At 44.2% G+C, this 19,859-nt stretch overlaps 1 protein-coding gene across 2 annotated transcripts in view; it reads left to right on the top strand.

Moving 5' to 3' along the window:
- RASD2 (RASD family member 2) overlaps positions 1-17,293 on the top strand; it is a 34,055-nt gene extending 16,762 nt beyond the window's left edge. Inside the window, exons 2-4 of one of the 2 annotated variants that reach the window (XM_083156597.1) lie at positions 2,115-2,311; positions 12,622-12,901; positions 15,453-17,293. In XM_083156597.1, the coding sequence (XP_083012723.1) occupies positions 2,297-2,311; positions 12,622-12,901; positions 15,453-15,979 (822 nt within the window). In that variant the 5' untranslated portion in view covers positions 2,115-2,296 and the 3' untranslated portion in view covers positions 15,980-17,293. The remainder of the gene's footprint in view (positions 1-2,114; positions 2,312-12,621; positions 12,902-15,452) is intronic. The other variant, XM_083156598.1, reaches the window with a different exon arrangement.
- Positions 17,294-19,859: the final 2,566 nt, after the last annotated feature.

Genomic DNA, 19,859 nt, shown 5'->3' with positions numbered 1-19,859 from the left:
TCTTCTGGAGTTTTCGCCCAGCATCTTTGTACCTGTTCTAGTACCATAAGTTCTCAGTTCAGGAGACCTGTTACTTTGCATTATTCTTTTTACCTTTAGTCCTGTCTTTTACGGCCCAGTCATTTGTATATTTTCCCTCTGGATCAAGTTCTCAGACAGTTTAAATCAGCCGGTGTAGGTATAAGCCTAGTAAGCCTGTTCTCAGGCTAAATACCCAAACTGAGGCCTTGTGGATGGTGAACTCTCCCTCTCTTCAACCATCCAACTCCAGGATCCTAATCCGCTTTGATCAAAAGCTGACAGTGTAATCAAGTCCCATTAAGGGCGAAATGCGCCAGTGACATATTTCTTCTATTACATTAGCACAGAATTGCACTTCTTTTACATGTCTCTTTTGGCCTTGTGATCAGATATCTTTAATATACCCATACAGGTGTATTCTGTTGTTTATGCAGCTGGGTTTTTTATATATATATAAAACAATTCTATGATGATATACATATGTCCACTTAACAGCACTCTCAATGGCCCCTTCTCTTCCACCTCACAGAAACCTCTCCACATCCTGCTCATCCAATGTACACCTCACAGCACAGGGCATTTTAAAGTGGGGGTATGGAAAATGTATAGGGATTTAGTGCTCGCTCTAGGGAGGGTATACTGTTGTGCATGCCGGAAAAGGGGGGACACGGATAAGGGGATGTGTGCTTAAGACATGTCTCCTTTTCATTAGGGTACCAAACATTATCAGTCAGTCAGTTTTCATGTACAGCATGTACTGTAACACAGTAATAAAAAAAATACAAAACTTTACATTAATGAATAGAAAAATACTGTATGAAATTTTGACATGAGGCTTATGCCAAATGGTATCTCTATGTACTGAATGCAAGCACAATACATATATACACCAGGGTGGTAATTGGTGGACCTGATCCACCAAGGAAAGGCAGCTGTTATTGGTGAAGGTTTAGTTAGCAGGAGGCAAGAAGACCACTGTGCAAGTGTAACAGCACCACCTACAGATGAAACCGCTCTCATTCAGCGAGGGTCTGCCGTAAGGGGCCATGTGCACACTAGATGCTCGCACGTCCCCTTCTGAAGGAACTCCCTGTCGCTGTCCGCCAGTCCCCGCATCCCCCTAATGCTGCCTATCTCCCTGAAGTGGAGACGGGTAGGGTTTGTGTCCCCACCGCCCAAAAACTGGGGCGTGTGTGCGTGTGAGCTGCTTGCGCGTCCCAGTCAGATGGAGCACCTCTCCACTGGCGATCACCAATGGGGGCATTCTGGTGAGCCCCAGCGCTGGCTGCACTCCATCTGTAGTACCACCCTGTAGTGTCACAGAAGGACATACAGCAGGAAAAGACTGTGGGGCAGTACTGATTACAAACAGGACACAAATATAATCCCAGGATACAAACAGAAGCTCCATTTGAGAAAGTATCAGCTGGGAATGACAGGACCAAACACAGAACAGGCACTAGAAGGGGAAGAGGAAACTCTGGGAAACAGGATCCAGGTAGGGCTGGACAGGACCAGGGTATACAGGCAAGGGCTGTGTCAGGATTCAGCATCAGGGTATACAGGAAAGGATTGAGTCAGGATACATGATAACAGAGGCTTGGTCAATATGCACCAAGACAGGATCAAGGTTTGTCAGGATATAACCAGCATTGAGTCTAGGGCAGGCTGGCTAATATAGGGAGCAAGTCCCAATCACGATGGCTGGGAAAAGACAAGCCAAGACCAAGCTGCAGATTAACTGCAGCTTAACAACCAGACACATAGGGATAATGGCCTAATTATGTAGCAGCTGAGACTGGACAGGCCACACATACTGGAGTCAGTCTGGAGTTGTACAGAACAGCCAGAGGTGGCTTGTAAGAGAGAGTGTTATTAAGTTGGCTCACCTAACTGCCAGTCAATTAATGTTGCAGTTCCCTGGGGTCTAGTACTGAAGTGTATCCATGGTAGGTCACATGTTAGGAGGAATGAAAAAAAGCAGGAATGTACCAGCCATCTGTAATGGCAAGAAATGTCTGGGAGGTACCATTTGTGTAGCCTAGTACAATAAAGGAGGTTCTACAGACAAACCTGTGTCTGTGTCTCTGCAGAAATGGAGAGGGCTCCTGAGGAGAGAAGTGTGGGAGGATGACCCAGACACAGGAATCTAACTCTGCACATAGCCCTCGGTCCTGGATGTCACCATGTAGAAATGTAGAAAACACTGGCACAATACCAAGAAGAATGGGCCACTGAGGAGCCAATACCACCCTCTTCAGAAGCCCTCAGTGCCATGTACACTAAACAGGTAATGGTCTTGACTGTGGGGCTGTCTTTCTCAGGGGAGACATCCTGTGTCCCTATTTGTAGGGCTGCATGCCTCTCTCTACACACAGGGGATCATTACCGCGCCCCCTGAGCAGCTGCTGATTACTGGGTTTCCTGCTGATCCCATCTGGGATTCCTCTTCTCCCATGACAAATGCCCTGGAGTCGTTATCCAGCTCTGGATAAGTTCTGCACCCTGGCGTGTGGGCTTGGATAAGAAGCTGTATGGTATTAAATTGGCCAGCTGACACTGGCCAGGGCTGAGACAGACATGAACATGCCTGTAGAGTTTGACTTGGCATGTGGGGGTCACCCAACAGCAATGTGTGCCTATGCCCATGTTCAAGTCTCCTGCTCTGCATTGGCCACTGCAAACGGAGGAGATCAGTTTGCATGGGCAGCTGGGAAGGGAAGTAAAGGAGGAAGGTGTGAAACACCATTGTTTCTCCTAGTGTAGGGGAGTGGGAACCCAGGCGATCGGCACAGAGTACCATGAGCGCAGCAATAGTTGTGGATGGGCATCTTTCTCTCTGCCTTCCTGCTGTGTGCCTCTCACAGCCTTGTTGTGGGCGCCCCTGGAAAACAAAAACTGAACTGGCCTGGGGGCAGTTGGTACCCTGCCCTGCCCGCCACTGTTAAGGGTGTGGCCAGCCTTTACATTGGCTTGCCTAACCAGTAGAAAGTGCATAGGCTGCACCCCTTGATAAATATACTGTACTGTATACATGTACCATATAAATAGTGGACATGCACTCTAGAAAATACACCACAGTCCTGTACAGTACTTTATAAGGTAACATGTATACTGCATTTATCAAGTACACAGGCGAAAACCTTATACCTAAAGGAGGAGGTGGGCCAATGGACAGTAGGCCCAACCGGGGGTTTCCACCTTAGCCCTGTGGGTCAGTCCAAACCTGGGGCTCAGTGGAAAAGAGGTACATGCACCTAGATATGCCTTGAAATATTATACACAGGATTTGTATTTTGCTCTTGGTAATAATAATAACAATAATAATAACAACAATGATAATAATGGTACGTCATTGTTGAGTATTTACCCATTGTTAATTCTTTAACAAAGAAATAATTTTCAATATGATTGTGCTACATAATTAATGAAGTAATTGCATTTTTTCCAAAAATCAATGTTTCTGAATAGAGGATGTAACACACATTACGTATGTTCTGGTTTGCTGTTATACTGCACATCATTAGATATAATAATTACAAATAGAACCTGGCTTCCTCTGTAATATTTTATCGATATTACCCTGTAATATTATAAAGATTATAGATGCTGCTGGCAATACTTGTTACTGAACAACATAAACAATCAGATATGTATCTACAATATACCTTTTATATTAATAAATCTACACAAAATGTACATGAAAATGGAAACAACTTCTTTCATTTTTAGTATACCATGTATTCAACCAATGACCTGCGGTGAGGACATTGCCTGGGGAGGCACTCAACTCCCCGCACTGCCGCGGGCGGGCACAGGCAGCAGGGGGTACATGCGACAGCCTAGCCCCCCCCCCACAGGTGGACTCACCTGTCCTCTCCTCGGTGGTGGCGGCAGACAGTCCTCTCCTCGGCAGTGGTGGCAGCTTTTCTCCGGACTCCCCGCTGGCCTCGCTCCTGCATCGTCACCAGGCGGGCCCTGCATGTGTGTGATTGGACAGCGGATCCAGCACTTGTACCGCTGGCCCAATCACATCTGGGGGCGTGCATTCATACTGGTGCCCCAGTCATTGCGGCATCAGTATAATTGGCCCCTCCCCTTTAATTTTCAATGGGCTTTTACAGCCCATTGCTGCACCCTGCCCCCTGCCCTCCCCTACCCGTCCCCCGCTGCCCGGAGTTTTAATGTTAACAGTGGGAGGCACCTCTCCCGCTGCTTCCCACCAACCCACATGCAGCTGTGTAAGAGGGTGGGAGGCAGCGGGAGGGGTAAAAATTATGAAAATAATAAAAGATATATAAATATCTTCTTTTTATTATTTTCATCATTATGACAGGGGAGGCACTGCCTCCCCTGCCTGCACATCCCTGTATTCAACCCCTAAAAGTTAACATATTTGTCTGTATGACAGATGGAAATTAGTGTACACAGATTGCTAAAAACTATTTTTCATGTTCAAACTCTGAGTTTGTGTTTTGTCTGCAGCATTTAAAACAAAAAAGCTGAAAAATGAATCATACTTAAGCAGGGCTTATTATGGTTCTGGAGAGGTGAGGGAACTAATTAAATGCCAGGGGTAGGGTTATTGGCACCTTCCCTGCAAACTATAATAATTTTCTGTTAGAATTACTGTGCAGGGCTGTGGAAGCTCCACGTTTACACATATGAAATATATTAACCTAACAATTGGCTTGTAATTAGCTTCCTATGAACAATGAAAATAAAAACATTATAGACATGCACAACATGCTTGTATCGCCCAGTGAGCAATGTTGGATCAGGACAAACTAGAAGATAGAACCAGTCAGCCATACACACTGCATACAAATGGCCTGTATAAAAGAGTGGCTGGAAAGACATTACTAAAGAAAAAAACATATTCAAGCATTGTCTGGTGACACAACTAAATTAATTGAAGCATTGACGCAACTAAAATGAGGAACAAGGTGTGTGCTCAGATAAGACCACAAGTTAGCTGTTTCAAAATAATGTGGGGCAAAACCCAACACTGCCCATTCCTTAGCAAGTTATCCCAACAATATGGAGTTGGCAGATCAAATTGTGGGGATGCTTTTCCTCAGGGAGACTTTGTCATGCTAGCAGTGGCACCAGCTGGAGTGTAACGGAGGCTAGGTGCCTTGATGTAAGGTTTTTGCATAAACGACAGAAGGGAGTGATGCAATTGGATAAAAGAAAACCAGTTTTAATAAAGATACTGTAATACAGGAGATGAATAGTGGCACAAAGGTAATATTGAAGATATGCGATAACCAAAGTCAATGATATATAAAAGTTATTGTAAAGTTCGTAGTGGTTGGAGCACGAGGTTGATATCTGAAGATAGCTTGAAGTGTAGATTGGATAATAAACGTAAACTTGAATAATCGAACTGAAGAATATACTTGGAAAGATGATTGGATTGATGATTGAAGAATTGAATATAAGATTGGATGATTGTACTATTGGATGATTGGACGGTTGGACGATTGGATGATTGGACGATTGGATGAGTGGACGATTGGAATCCGGAAGGAATAATAGCAGGCCTGAATGGCTGTGACCAGGAGGGTTGCAGGTGAAGTGACCGTCAGGGGAGAAAAAGGGTGATCCCCTTTGGGGGGCTCACCTTGTCCGGACCGTAGAGGCGGCAGCAGGGTCCTGCAGGTGGATGGTCGAGTACAGCAGGCAAGCAGAAGGCTTCCTCTTGGAGATACCTGGCAGGCAGCAGCGCTGTCAGCAGGAGGGAGTCAGATGTCTAGGGAAGGACATCATTGTACTGACTGACTCCTAGACCTAGTCAGTCAGTATTTATCAGGAGAGCTGCATTGCAATTGGTTGGAGCTGATTGGCAGTGCAGTCCCATTGGAGAAACCAGATGGCCGCTGCCTAGGGGTGGCGACAGTTCCTAGCCTGCAGGAAGCATGTGCAGCATACTCCAGGCTGTGTGTCCAGCAAGGCCTAAACAGGCACAGAGCATCATGGAGCCTCAGGCCACACACCGAGCAGTACCCGCATGTCACCAGCGCGCACGTCATCACTGTCACCAGCAGGTGACAGCGCGACAGTACACAGCCCAGCAACCTGGGGACTGCCAGCGGAGGAAAGCACCAGAGCATGTACTGCCCTATTAGGGACCCCAGAGGTAACCATAGTATGGGAGGCATGGATAGCAGCCATGGTGGTCGTGACAGACTTCACATATTGCTAACATTCAAGGACTTTTGGATGTGAAAGATCAGGAAGTTAATGCAAAAAGACCAAAACTAAAGGACAATAGTCCCAAGCACAATGCCAAATGTGAAAGTTCTACAACGGCCAAGTCAAAGTCCAAAAGCACTCTGAGGGCCTTATTCTGGTTGGTGCGGCCGGGCCGTACGCGTACGTTCCGGGGTTTTTCATGATCTGCGCATGCGTACAATCGCCAATGCGCAGGCGCGAACACTCCACAACGCTTACGGACGGGTCTCTCCGTGCGAAAAAACCTGTACGCGAGAGTACGGGCATTGGGGGCGGCATAGGGGCGTGTTGAGGGGAGCGGCCGAAATAATGAGGGAAAATGGGCGTAAATATGGGCGTACACGGGGGTGTGCACCAAAAATGAGCGGTGCTACTACCGCACGATCGCCTAAAGCACCGTTCATTTCGGACACAAAACAGGCGGCCGCCAACTGCCAGCTCAGACCACCCCTACAGATACCGCATGCCTGCATGCGCCTGGGTTTGCTAATTAACGCTGATTACTACTCAAACACATACACCTGAATGTAATAAGCAATGCTGCAGTCTATTAAGTCCAAACCATGATTTCACTACCTGCAAGCCACACACAGCACTCAAACACATTGGAAGCTTATCTTTCTATACTTCTCTACATTTAAAGGTTTGTTTAATTTAAGGTAAGAATCTTTTTAAGACCTGCTTATATATGCTAAGGTAGGTATTTGTTAAACAGTTATACACATTCACTACGTGCTTTCATAGACTTTACACAGTAGCACACTCAATCTACACAAGTCGACATGTGTCAACGTGTTCACTCTAATACAAACATAGGTTTTGTATTTATGATACAATAACATAAACCACATCTAACACCTACAAAGGATGTTTCAGCAATGTTTTAAGCCCATGCCCACTATTTTGCACATTAATTAATTCAATCAATTAATTAATTTTCTTAATTATAGTTGAAAGGCAAGATTTGCAGGTCCATACATGTGAAGGGTATGCCCGCGTACACGGACGTACGCTCACTCTCACGAGCGGTGACAAGCTGAGTTTTCTATTGAAAACAATAGTGACCCGTCCGTGCAAGCTGGCGTACGCTCAGATAGCCGCAAGAAGTCGGTGGGAAGACGGACGAGAGACGTCCGTAAACGGTGGCGTACGCTCTGTTGTACGCCAGTTGTCGGAGTGTAAGGTCTGGTCCGTCCGTGTACGTTGGCGTACGCTCAATTGTACGCCACTCCCCTTCTACGTTGTTTCTGGCCGTACGTATGCGGCTGAGTTGTGGGTGGACTTAACCTCAACGGCCGCGTACGGAGAGCGTACGCTAATATGGAACGTACGCACGTTTGGCCGCTCCGATCAGAATAACCTCCAGAGTGACATACAGTTGAAGGCTTGTACACAAGAATTCAAATGTATCCCTTCCCCCAGTCATAAGTTCCTCTAGCCTCCAAAAGCCTTAATCCAGCTCTGCCACACAGCTGTAGTGATGTATTGATCCCACCTATTTTTATGATGATACTGCATACAATTGATTTGGTGTTACCCTCTAAGGCCACTTCTAGACATTTTCCACTCCCATTTTAAGTTATCAATCTGCTCCTAATCAGTGAAGTGGTTAAAATACTTGCTATGCATTTTAAATATATGGTTATGACACCTAAGTGACCTAACCACAGACACAGGGCCGGCGCTACCCACTCAACAGAGGATGCAAAACAGGTAGGCGCCGGGCAGGAGAGGCGCTCTCCCTGCTGTACATCCTCTGCTGTCCTCGGTGGCTGCTGGCTGCTGCTGCTCCTGTCACACTGCATGACCGGAGGCACAGTGCTCCCTCCCGGCTCCTAAACACCTGGTCATCAGTAGGGACCAAAAGGAGGCGTGGCTACACAGGTGAAGGGGGCGTGGCTACACTGACCAGAAGGGGCAGGGCTACAAGGGAGCAAGACTGACTGAAGATACCAGGGCCGGAGCTACCACTAGGCAGCATTAGGCAGCTGCCTAGGGCGCTGGCCGCTGGAGGGCGCTCCTTATTTATCATTTAAATTAAGCATATCCAGCTGGTCACAGGAGCGGCCGACACTTTACTCTCATCGTCATTAAAAAAACTTCCGCGGTTACCTTGATTTCCGGATGTCAGGAGGGGGACCTGCGGCTGCGGCGCTGTAATAGAACTGGCGCCTCAATTAGACACCAGCCGCCCGCCCATCATTCCCTCACAACACCGACCGCCCCTGCCTCTGAGTCAGCGCACAACATCGCGCTGTGGAGCCCGCAGAACAAGCAGGGAGCAGGGTCTCCCTGCCAGCAGCAGTGGCATTCCATCCGCAGGAGGGTGGATCCACGGTGCTGTACTATAACTGCCGCCTCAATTAGACACCAGCCGCCCGCCCATCATTCCCTCACAATGCCGACCACCCTTGCCTCTCAGAGTCAGCGCACAACATTGCGCTGTGGAGCCACGCAGAACAAACAGGGAGCAGCGTCCCTGCCAGCAGCAGTAGCATTCCATCCATCTGAGCAGTAAGACACGGCCCCCACACCAACAGTAAGCTAACATTTGTTGTAGAGATGTGGTCCTCGCAGTAGTAGCCCTTGGCTGCCTGGGGGAGTGGGTTAAAATCGATGTGTCTATAATGAGTCCCTGAATGGCTGTATATATACATTATATACACACACACATATATATATATATATATATATATATATATATATATGTGTGTGTGTATATGTATATGCACACACAAGATTTCTAATGCTTCCTGTATGTTTGTTCCATGTTTGTTTGTGGGGTGGGGTGGGGGGTGGGGGTGGGGGCGGCTGGCAGAGGTTTTGCCTAGGGTGCCAAAGACCCTTGCACCGGCCCTGGAAGATACAAGTAAACATTAGAGGATGAACTGCTACGAGTGTAAAGTGTGAGTGTATTAATGTCAGCAACTGGTATTGGCACGTGTATAGACAGTGCTACTAATGTCGGCAACTGGTATGGGCACTTGTGTAGGCAGTGCTACTAATGTCTGCAACTGGTGTGGACACGTGTATAGGCAGCGCTACTAATGTAGGCAACTGGTGCGGGCACTTGTATAGGCAGCACTACTTATTTCGGCAACTGGTGTGGGTATATGGTTACACAGTGCTACTAATGTCGGCAACTGGTGTGGGCATGTGTATAGGCAGTGCTACTTCTGTCGGCAACTGGTGTTGGTATATGATTATACAGTGCTACTTATGTCGGTAACTGGTGTGGGCACTTGTATAGGCAGTGCTACTTCTGTCGGCAACTGGTGTTGGTATATGATTATACAGTGCTACTTATGTCGGCAACTGGTGTGGGCACATGTATAGGCAGCGCTACTAATGTCAGCAACTGGTGTGGGCACTTGTATAGGCAGCGCTAATTATGTCGGCAACTGGTGTGGGTATATGGTTACACAGCGCTACTAATGTCGGCAACTGGTGTGGACATATGTTTACGCAGTCCTACTACTGTCGGCAACTGGTGTGGGCACTTGTATAGACAGCGCTACTTATGTCGGCAACTGGTGTGGGTATATGGTTACACAGTGCTACTAATGTCGGCAACTGGTGTGGGCACGTATATAGGCAGCGTTAGTAATGTCAGCAACTGGTGTGGGCACTTGAATAGGCAGCGCTACTTATGTCAGCAACTGGTGTGGGTATATGGTTACACAGTGCTACTTATGTCAGCAACTGGTGTGGGTATATGGTTACGCAGTGCTACTACTGTCGGCAACTGGTGTGAGCATATGTATAGGCAGTGCTACTAATTTCGGCAACTGATGTGAGCCTATGTATAGGCAGTGCTACTAATGTTGGCAACTGCTGTGAGCACGTGTATAGGCAGTGCTACTAATGTTGGCATCTGGTGTGAGCACGTGTATAGGCAGCGCTACTAATGTCAGCAACTGATGTGAGCGTATATGTTTAGGCAGTGTTACTAATGTCGGCAAATGGTGTGTGCATATGGTTACACAGTGCAACTAATGTCGGCAACTGGTGTGAGCATGTGTATAGGCAGCTCTACTAATGTAGGCAACTGGTGTGAGCATATGGTTTAGCAGTGCTACTACTGTCGGCAACTGGTGTGAGCACTACGTATAAGCAGAGCAACTACTTTGGCAACTGGTGTGGGTGTTATGTATAAGCAGAGGTACTGCTTTCGGCAACTGGTGTGGACAAGTGTATAGACAGCGCTACTAATGTCGGCAACTGGTGTGGGCTTTACATATAGGCAGCGCTACTACTGTCAACAACTGGTGTGGGCACTACATATAAGCAGAGCAACTACTTTTCGCAAGTGGTGTGGGCGTTATGAATAAGCAACGCTACAAATGTGGGCATATGCAGGAATACTCAGGGCATTATGTGTAGCATAATGTGTGTCAATGTCATATGGGCATTATTGTGCATGACATATTGTGTAAGGGGAATTATGGTGTGTGGCATAATGTGTAATGGGCATTATGGTGTGCTGCATATTGTGTAAGGGGCATCATGACGAATAATCCGCATTACTGTATGTGGTATAATGTGTAATGGGCTTTGAGGTGTGAAGCATAACGTGTTATGGGGATTATGGTGTTATTGGTAATTTTATGTGACCACGCCAATTCCCCATGAAGCCACACTTCTACATTTTTCTGTGCGCACGCTCCCTGTTTTTTAACACATGGCACCGAAATGCCTAGTTATGGCACTTGTGCTGTGTTAGGTGAATAAGATTGTTGTACTGTGTGATGTAATTTGGAGTGGGAGTACAGTTGTGTGGCCACACCCCTCCCTTTGTAAAGTTTGGGTGGGTGCAAATGTATAGTTTGCAGGAGGGCGCCGAACCCCCTAGCACCGGCCCTGCACAGACAGAACATTAGGAATATGGTTATCATGGCCACCCCACAGCACAGGACTCTGAGTCCAGTCTTTAACCAGACTCCAATTCTTATATGCTTGTATAGGTTTCTTTCACACTCCAAAAACATTTGGTAAAGTTAACTGAATTCTGATAAAAAAGAACTCCAGAGTATGGTACAAAGGGGGTGATTTAGGTTGGTTTGCAAAAGCAAACTCCTTCTTTAATGGACAAAGCCATGTGCACTGCAGGTGGGGATGATGTAGCGTGTGCAGAGCCAGTTACATTTGGGTGAGTTATTTTGTTTCTGTGCAGAGTAAATACTGGCTGCTTTATTCTTACACTGCAATTTAGATGTGAGTTTTAACACACCCCACCCAAATGCAACTCTCTTTGCACATAAGTCCCACCTGCACTGCACATGGTTTTGTCCATTAAAGGAGGAGTTTGCTTTTGCATACCAACCTTAATAACTCCCAGTCTGTAAAACAGTGGCTACGTAAATAAACTAAAATAACCATAGACATTACCAGGACTTCATTGTACAATATGGTATCTGAGATTAAATTGAATACAATATTTATAGGTACTTCATTGTTATCTCATACCTTATATATTTCACCATATCATAACAATAATCTCCAAGAAGATTTGACCCCATCACAAAGCCCAGTGATAGACAATGCTTGTTATCATTTAGGAGTCTGCAAAACAAAATAAGTCCTTTCTTTGAAATATATTGTAAATTCTATCCTTTCTGATAATTTTTTTTAAAGGGGATAAGATTGCAAAACTTTTTTATATGAACCTACAGTTATGGCAATTACATTTTACAAATGTTTGTGTAAGTGATGTAAAGGTATAAACTCCAGTATGAAAAAAACATGGAAAAAGCTATATACTGAACTTTGAGATTTTTTATCTCTGGTCACGCAGAACAACATATACTGTGCTCAATAAAGCAAAGATAACAGATACTATTAATAATACATTCTTTGAAGAACAGGAAGTGTGCAGCAATCACATTGAAACACACCAGCAACACGCATTATTACAAAAAATAATAAAACATAAAGGGTATAAGAGTTGATCAACAGTAGACAACATTACAGCTAGTTCTGGAGAACTCACAATTTTCAAAATACAGTACAGTATTAAAAAAAAAGGAGCATATACCTGTATATGGAGAATATACAAGGTTTAACAAAAATATGAAATCCCAAATCTCAAAATAGATAGTAATTGATTTTGTGTGATTTATGTTATGAGATTATGATATACTCCATCATTTTGCTATTTGTTGGGTGGACAACATAATAAGATAAAAAATGGGTATGTTTTTTTATTAGAAATGTATTTTGCAATTGCACCACCAAGGGAGTAGACTGCATTTTCTTAACTAAATGCCTAGGTTTGTTATAAAAGGATTGTTTTTAGATTAAAATGACTGTAAAATAATGCATACATTGCCTAACTCTGGTCTGTTATGACTTTTGTTTTCACAGCTGATAGCCATGATGAAGACAGTACCTAGTGGAAGCTGCACACTTAGTGTACCTGCCAAGAACTCCTACCGTATGGTAGTCCTTGGGGCATCAAGGGTTGGAAAAAGTTCTCTTGTGTCACGATTCTTGAATGGACGATTTGAAGATCAGTACACTCCAACCATTGAGGATTTTCACCGCAAGCTATATAATATCAGAGGAGATATGTACCAGCTAGACATTTTAGATACATCTGGGAATCATCCCTTTCCAGCTATGAGAAGACTCTCCATACTGACAGGTAAGTAGTTAGATGTATGTTAAATAACTTATAGAAGAATCTTGTCCAGCAATTTTTATAGGTCGTAGCAAATATATTTCTGTCAAGGATTTTGAATAGTTATATCAACAACAAATCAAGAATCTCACTCCATTGCATGATTTGTCAAGTGGAGACAAGTTAGCTAATCAAACTTCTAAATCTATTCTATTTATCAGGGCAAAATAATAAGGCAGAACCCTATTATAACAATGCAATATTTTATTGCGTTGTACAAAACACCACCATTTTCACAGAGCTAACAAGTTGTGTTATTCTAGAACACTCAGGCAGTAGGGAGTATGGCTCAGGTATGTACTGTATACAAAGCACTATATATATTGTGTATATACAGTATATATATATATATATATATATATATACACAGATGGAGCAGGCTCCATGTTTGCAGTGACCAGCTCTTGCCAGGGGCGCATGCGCACGAGGCGCTCGCGCACGCCCCGTGGATACGGAGCTGGCTTTGCCGCCCGCCACCTCCCCCGGTGCCCCTCGCCACCCGCCTATCCCTGCCCGTCTCCCAGTCAGATGGACCGCCTCTGTGCCAGCAATTGCCAGTGCAGGCATCCTGGCGATCCCCATCCAAGGATCAGAGGCGCACCATCTGTATATATATATATATATATATATATATATATATATATATATATATATATATATATATATATATATATATACAGTATACATACAGGGAGTTCAAAATGACTGTGTGTTAATAAAGTAACCATGTGCTAAGTAGTTTGACAGCATACTTGTTTTTGTACATGCTACATGAAATAAAATAAAAAAAACTGTGCTGCAGGGTATCTTGTGGCTCTGGGATCCAAAATGACAGCTGTGGAGATCTACAGCCAGGGACAGTTCGCACTGCAGAGGGACATTATAAACTACCTGCGATTAGGGAACTCCAGTAAAATTATGTAAGATTCATATGGTCCTGGAAAAGTCTTATGCATATAAAAGCCATTCACTGTTCAGGTAGTGCTAGATTTGCACATCGGAACTTAGGATGCCACCAGGACTTAAAACTCCAGCAGAAGGAAATTTTGGCACCATATTGGAGGCACAGTGATGTGAAATATGGCACAGTGCAGATGGTAACAACTTGCAGGATGAGCATGAACATGGCAGTTAGGAGCTGATTGGCTGGTACTTTATCTAAATTTTATCACTAAATCTGTCTCTGTATGAGTTGAGATCAAAGACATATTTTATGTTTAACTGTCATTAGACAAAGTAACAATAATTCCATTAAAAGTATTGATTAGTGCTGTGATGGCACCATGTTATTGAATATTGCTTCCCAAAACCACCACTGGCATATAAAGAAATCCATTACATACTGTACAGTATATATATATTTTTTGAAACTTACAATATTATAGTCCCACTTGGCTCAGTAGGTGGCAAGGGGTTGAGCTAGGGGTTGGTCATTACTGGTATGTGATTTGGTGCTTTATTATCTAGGTTTATCAAGGGCCAGACCAGTGTATTGCATAGTACACGATGGGCTCTTTATCCAGCTCTATTTGCAAATGTAAAGTACTAGACATAGCCCTTCTATTGGAATGGTCTTGGCCTTGGAGCAATAAATAATGTGGGAACAACACATTTTATATAGGATAAATCCCATGGGAGAGAAAAGTAGATTATGGACATTCCCTGCTCTTTACACAAAAGTGTTTTCACATTTACAGGAAGTTTTCCAACTTTATGAAATGTTGCGGAACTCTCAGTGCAGTACTGCCAATCACTTTGCACAGGGTGGCAACATCATATCTTCACAGTGAATCGCAGAAATTTGCCATATTTTTCTCATAATACAAAATTTAGTAATATGAGGCAAATTTCCAGAGAAACGCAGTAAACAGGACCATGATGACCTCATCCCATGCTTTGTGTGACCAGTATATTCATTTATAGCTGTTTTAAAATCACAAAAGCTTTGCACCTTACGCTTCCTGTCAAAACATTATGGACATAGGGATTAATCAATCCCATTCTGTACGAGTATGTGAGGTAGAGATGGAGCGCCTCTTAGCTAGCTCAGAGAATCACACACACTCGTGCGTTCCATCAGCACAGTGGCGGGGAGTGGATTCCCTGCCTGTCTCCACTTCAGGGAGATGGGCAGGGTTAGTGGCGGCGAGAGCATCGGGGAGCCAGCAAAGGGTGGCGACGGGCTTCATCAGAACGGGGCGCGCAAGCATCTTGTGCGCATGGTGGATTGTGCACAGCGGCAATTGGCAATTCTATCACCAGGAGCAGCTCCCTCTGTACCTTTGCAGAGACATATAAACACCAGCAATGGCACACAGACTTGCACTCCTACTGACCCCTTTCAGTACCCAAGTCACAGTTTTTTGCTTGAACAGAAATCCATGGATCATAGTACTGTAAGTGCGGCACAACACCGCACTTATTCGCACATGCAAAAACATTGCAGGAAATGGATTAGTGTTTTTTGTTGATCATGGAAACAGCATATTAATGGTTACATCTTTTCGTCCTACAGGTGATGTGTTCATACTTGTCTTCAGCATTGATAACAGAGACTCATTTGATGAAGTGAAAAGACTGAGAAAGCAGATCTTAGAAGTAAAATCATGTGTCAAGAATAAATCAAAAGAAACTGGAGAATTTCCCATGATGATCTGTGGAAACAAAAGTGATTATGGGGAGCACCACCGCAAGGTGCGAGCTGAAGAAGCGGAGCGTCTTGTCTCCAGTGATGAAAACTGTGCTTACTTTGAAATTTCTGCAAAGAAGAATGTAAACGTGGACAAAATGTTCCAAATTCTTTTCAGCATGGCTAAGCTCCCAAATGAAATGAGTCCGGCTCTTCATCGGAAAATATCTATGCAGTATGGAGATGCCTTTCAACAGAAATCTTTCAGATTGCGAAGGCTCAAGCAAATGGATGCTTATGGCATGGTCTCACCTTCCGCTAGACGTCCCAGTGTCAACAGTGATCTCAAATACATTAAAGCAAAAGTACTTGGAGGGCAGGGCCGTGAAAGAGAAAAGTGTGCTATCCAGTAAGAACTTTTGTAGACATTGGGGTCTCTCAAGTGCCTTGGGGCTTGATAGAATCCAGGAGAAGCTGCATCTAAAGCTCATATTCTGCTTTATGTTGGAAAAATGTCTCTTTTGGAAGTTTTGTATATATGACTCAGGCTTGATGGCCATATCTTTGAGAGCTCAGATCTTTGGAATATAATTTAATTGTGGACAGAAAAATATGATATATATACTGTATAATACAAGGAACACAATTATATCAATGTACTGTACATTGACAAAGACTGTAAACATAGTATGGAAATTGCCAAATTTAAAGACCAGGAAAAATGGTCCATTTCGATCTTTTTGTTAAATAATAAAGAATGTGCTTAGTGGGCATTTGTGCAAACATATAGAAGATTGTGTTACTACTATTAAACTGGAGAATAACTTCCAGTGTAATATAATTAATGCACCCACTTGATTTTCTTTGAAAGTTTCAAATACTTGTTTCAATGGAAAAAAATTAAATGAACAGATAATGCAAAGAGCGTTAGAGCACATTATTACATTCTCTTATATGGGAAATCATCATGGCCTTTATGGCTTTAGGGGATGTAAATTGCTTTAGTATTTACCATCAACTGCATTTTGCTTGTTAGTGAATATGTATATATTTTATGCAGTATCATGTCAAGATACTGGGAAATATCCTCGCAAAATTATTTTCATATATGTTATGTCATTTATGCTTGTTTGACATTTTTAAGCAGTGGTCTATTATATTGCATTGTACAGTTTAACTTATCTGAACCATTGTGGAGCAGGGTATGTCACATAATTCACAGAGCAATCCTTATCAGCAGGCCATCATGCAAATACTTATAACAATTTGATTAACTTTTAAGTGCAAATGTAATTTTAAATATTTGCACAAATTTGACTCAGTTGAATGGTGAAATGATTCAGAAAAAAGCAAATGGTTTTGACAATACAACTCTTCGGGGGTGCATGGTGATGCCGCGCGGGAGTCCCGCTTTTCATTTTAAAACTTTTGGAAGGTATGCAATTGCTATAACCCATTTTCCTATGCTGTCGGGTATACTGTACGGACTGCCAGGGAATCAAGTTTTTATTTCTAGCAACCAGTATTCTGTTGAAGAAGATCTTAAAAAACATACTATACAGTATATTGTATTATACAGTACTATTAGATAAAGCTGTATAATTAATATTTTCTAAATTGAATACATTTCAGTTTATTTTACTGTATATAACACAAATGACCTTTTGTACAGCCCTCTTAAGCATTTAATGGTATATTCTTGAATAAATGGTATCTCTTTTTGGAAATATTGATTTTGTCTATTTATACATTTGTTTGACTAAAACATAAATGAGTGTATGTATGAAATGATTATTGAATGATATTACATCATTAATGTGAAGAAAAATACATTAACCTACTACATATCATTTAATAGTGGGTGTCATTGAAACAAATATAGAATTTTCCCTGAATATGAAATGCAAATACCATATATACCCGACTATAAGCCTACTTTTTTAGAACATTTTTTATGCTGAAAAAGCCACCCCTCGGCTTATACTCGAGTGAGGGTCCCGCTTGAGTCAATAAGTTTTCCCAGTTTTTTGTTGTAAAATTAGGGTCGACTTATACTCGAGTATATACGGTAATAGTTCTTTGTTTTCAATAGCTGATGTCGTATACTCTAGCACTGCTTATAAAACTAGTCCTCTCTCTGTCGTGTCTCTCATGTCATGTGTGTTTATTAGAGATGTGCAGGTTCTGTTTTACGATATTTGAACCCACCCAAATTTTGCTTACCCAAGTACATCCAAGCCGGGGCAGGGGTTTTCCCACTTATCTGATTCCAAAGCTGGACAAAACCATCTTCCCAGCAAAGGATTTCAAATGTTTTGGATTCTAATATTGGTTGTAGTACTAAAGTATGTATCAGTAAAGGCTGTTGCAGACTATGAAGGCTGTGGGTTGTAGCAGTCTGTGAACGGCTGTGGACTGTCGCATACTGTGAAGTGAAGGCTGTGGGCTGACACAGACTGTGAAGGTTGTGGGCTGTTGCAGACTGTGAATGGCTGTGGGTTGTCGCAGACTGTGAACGGCTTGTATAGACTGTGAGCGGCTGTGAGCTGTCGCAGACTGTGAACGGCTGTCGGCTGTTGCTCACTGTGAAGGCTTTGGCAGACTGTGAATGTCCGTGGGCTGCTGCACTGAGAAAACTGTGTCAGTGAATGGCTTTGTGGTCCGAATACTACTTTGGCGGTGTCAGATTGTGGTGTGGTATATAAAGTCGACCCCAAAAGATCAACAGTGGAAAAAGATAAAGCCAAAGGTTGACATGGGTTTTTCATGATTTTTCAACACCAGAGCATAAGGACCCCCAATTACTGTACAGCGCCCCCTCGCATTGGCTTTCTTCTCTCTACATGAATCGGGTCACTTTACTGTTCCCAATTGGAGTCCACATAGATTACTATTCTTAAGGCCTGTCCGATGGACGGGCGAATGTTTATGCTTATTCAATTTTTTGAAGTTTTGTAATGTGAAAATATTTTTCATTTAATGGACCCTTATAGGCCTTTAAGGGTCCACTTAGACTGTGAAGGGCTATGGGAGGCAGCAGTAAGGTCAGTAAGGTCTTCATCAGTGAAGGCACTGTGTTGTTTAGTGCAGTATGCCACCATTACTATAAGTGCAGTGAGTCAGACAGAGGGGAAAACTAAAGAAAAATTGTGTGTGTTGTTCAGGTTCAGACATGGGGCAGTATTCAATGAGCTTATTCACGGCGTGCAGCGAATCCTGTTTAGGATTCGCTGCACTCTCGCCATGTTCCGGAGCCTCGCTGTTCCCCTGCTATCACCCTATTCAACGTAGCAGGGGCTCACTGCCCCTGACGGCGAATGTGAACCCCTGCTGCGGACGCCACAGGGAGTCTGAGGACGGCGGCAGGCAGGGAGATGGAAGTCTCCCTGCCTGCCCCAGAACCTATGCTGGGGAGAGGTGGGCTCCCCGGGAGCCAGGCAGCACAGGCTGCCCCCCGGGTGAGCCAGCAGAGGACCGGGCATTCACTGCACCTGATAGTGCATATGAAATGATTGGGTGCAGTGAATATATGAATATCTAATGAGCGGCTCTCGGCTCCCGGCCCCCTGCTGGCTGCTCTGTGTAAAAAAAATATATATATTTTTGGTACTTGTTTCCTAGCACGGCCACACCGATTAGCATCGGGGTGCTCGTGTCGGAAAAATTGCGTCGGTCGCATCGCATGCGACCAAATCGCATGCGATGCGATCGACGCGATTTTTACATTGAATCAAATGTGAATAGGGTCCCTGGGACCCTATTTTACATTGCCTTCAATGTAAAATATTACCCAGAACCCCAATTTGACCCCCTCAACGCCACCCCACGATTGACGCAAACCCGAAGCGTGGCGAGCGCAGCGAGCCCGCGAGGGGCGGCGGTCCGCATCCTCCGACCTTTTCATACCTCTACTATCCACGTCGGCGTGGAGTTGAGAATATAAAGTGTGGCGAGTGCAGCGAGCCACCGAGCCCGAAGCGCGGCGAGCGCAGCGAGCCCCGCGAGGGGACGCATATAACTTCACAGGTATACGCATCCGCTCGCCACGCTTCGGGCTCGGTGGCTCGCTGCGCTCGCCACACTTTATATTCTCAACTCCACGCCGACGTGGATAGTAGGGGAATGAAAAGGTCGGAGGACGCGCACCGCCGCCCCTCGCGGGCTCGCTGCGCTCGCCACGCTTCGGGTTTGCGTCAATCGTGGGGTGACGACGGGGCCATATACAATGTCAAATGGGTCATATTGGCCCATTTCACATTCTTTCCTATGTGAGATGGACTTAATCAAGTCCAT

Source organism: Crinia signifera, chromosome 8 (assembly GCF_055691185.1).
Source record: "Crinia signifera chromosome 8, ASM5569118v1, whole genome shotgun sequence".
NCBI lineage: Eukaryota > Metazoa > Chordata > Amphibia > Anura > Myobatrachidae > Crinia > Crinia signifera.
Note: the sequence above shows the minus strand (reverse complement) of the source record. Positions and strands in the feature narration are given on the sequence as shown.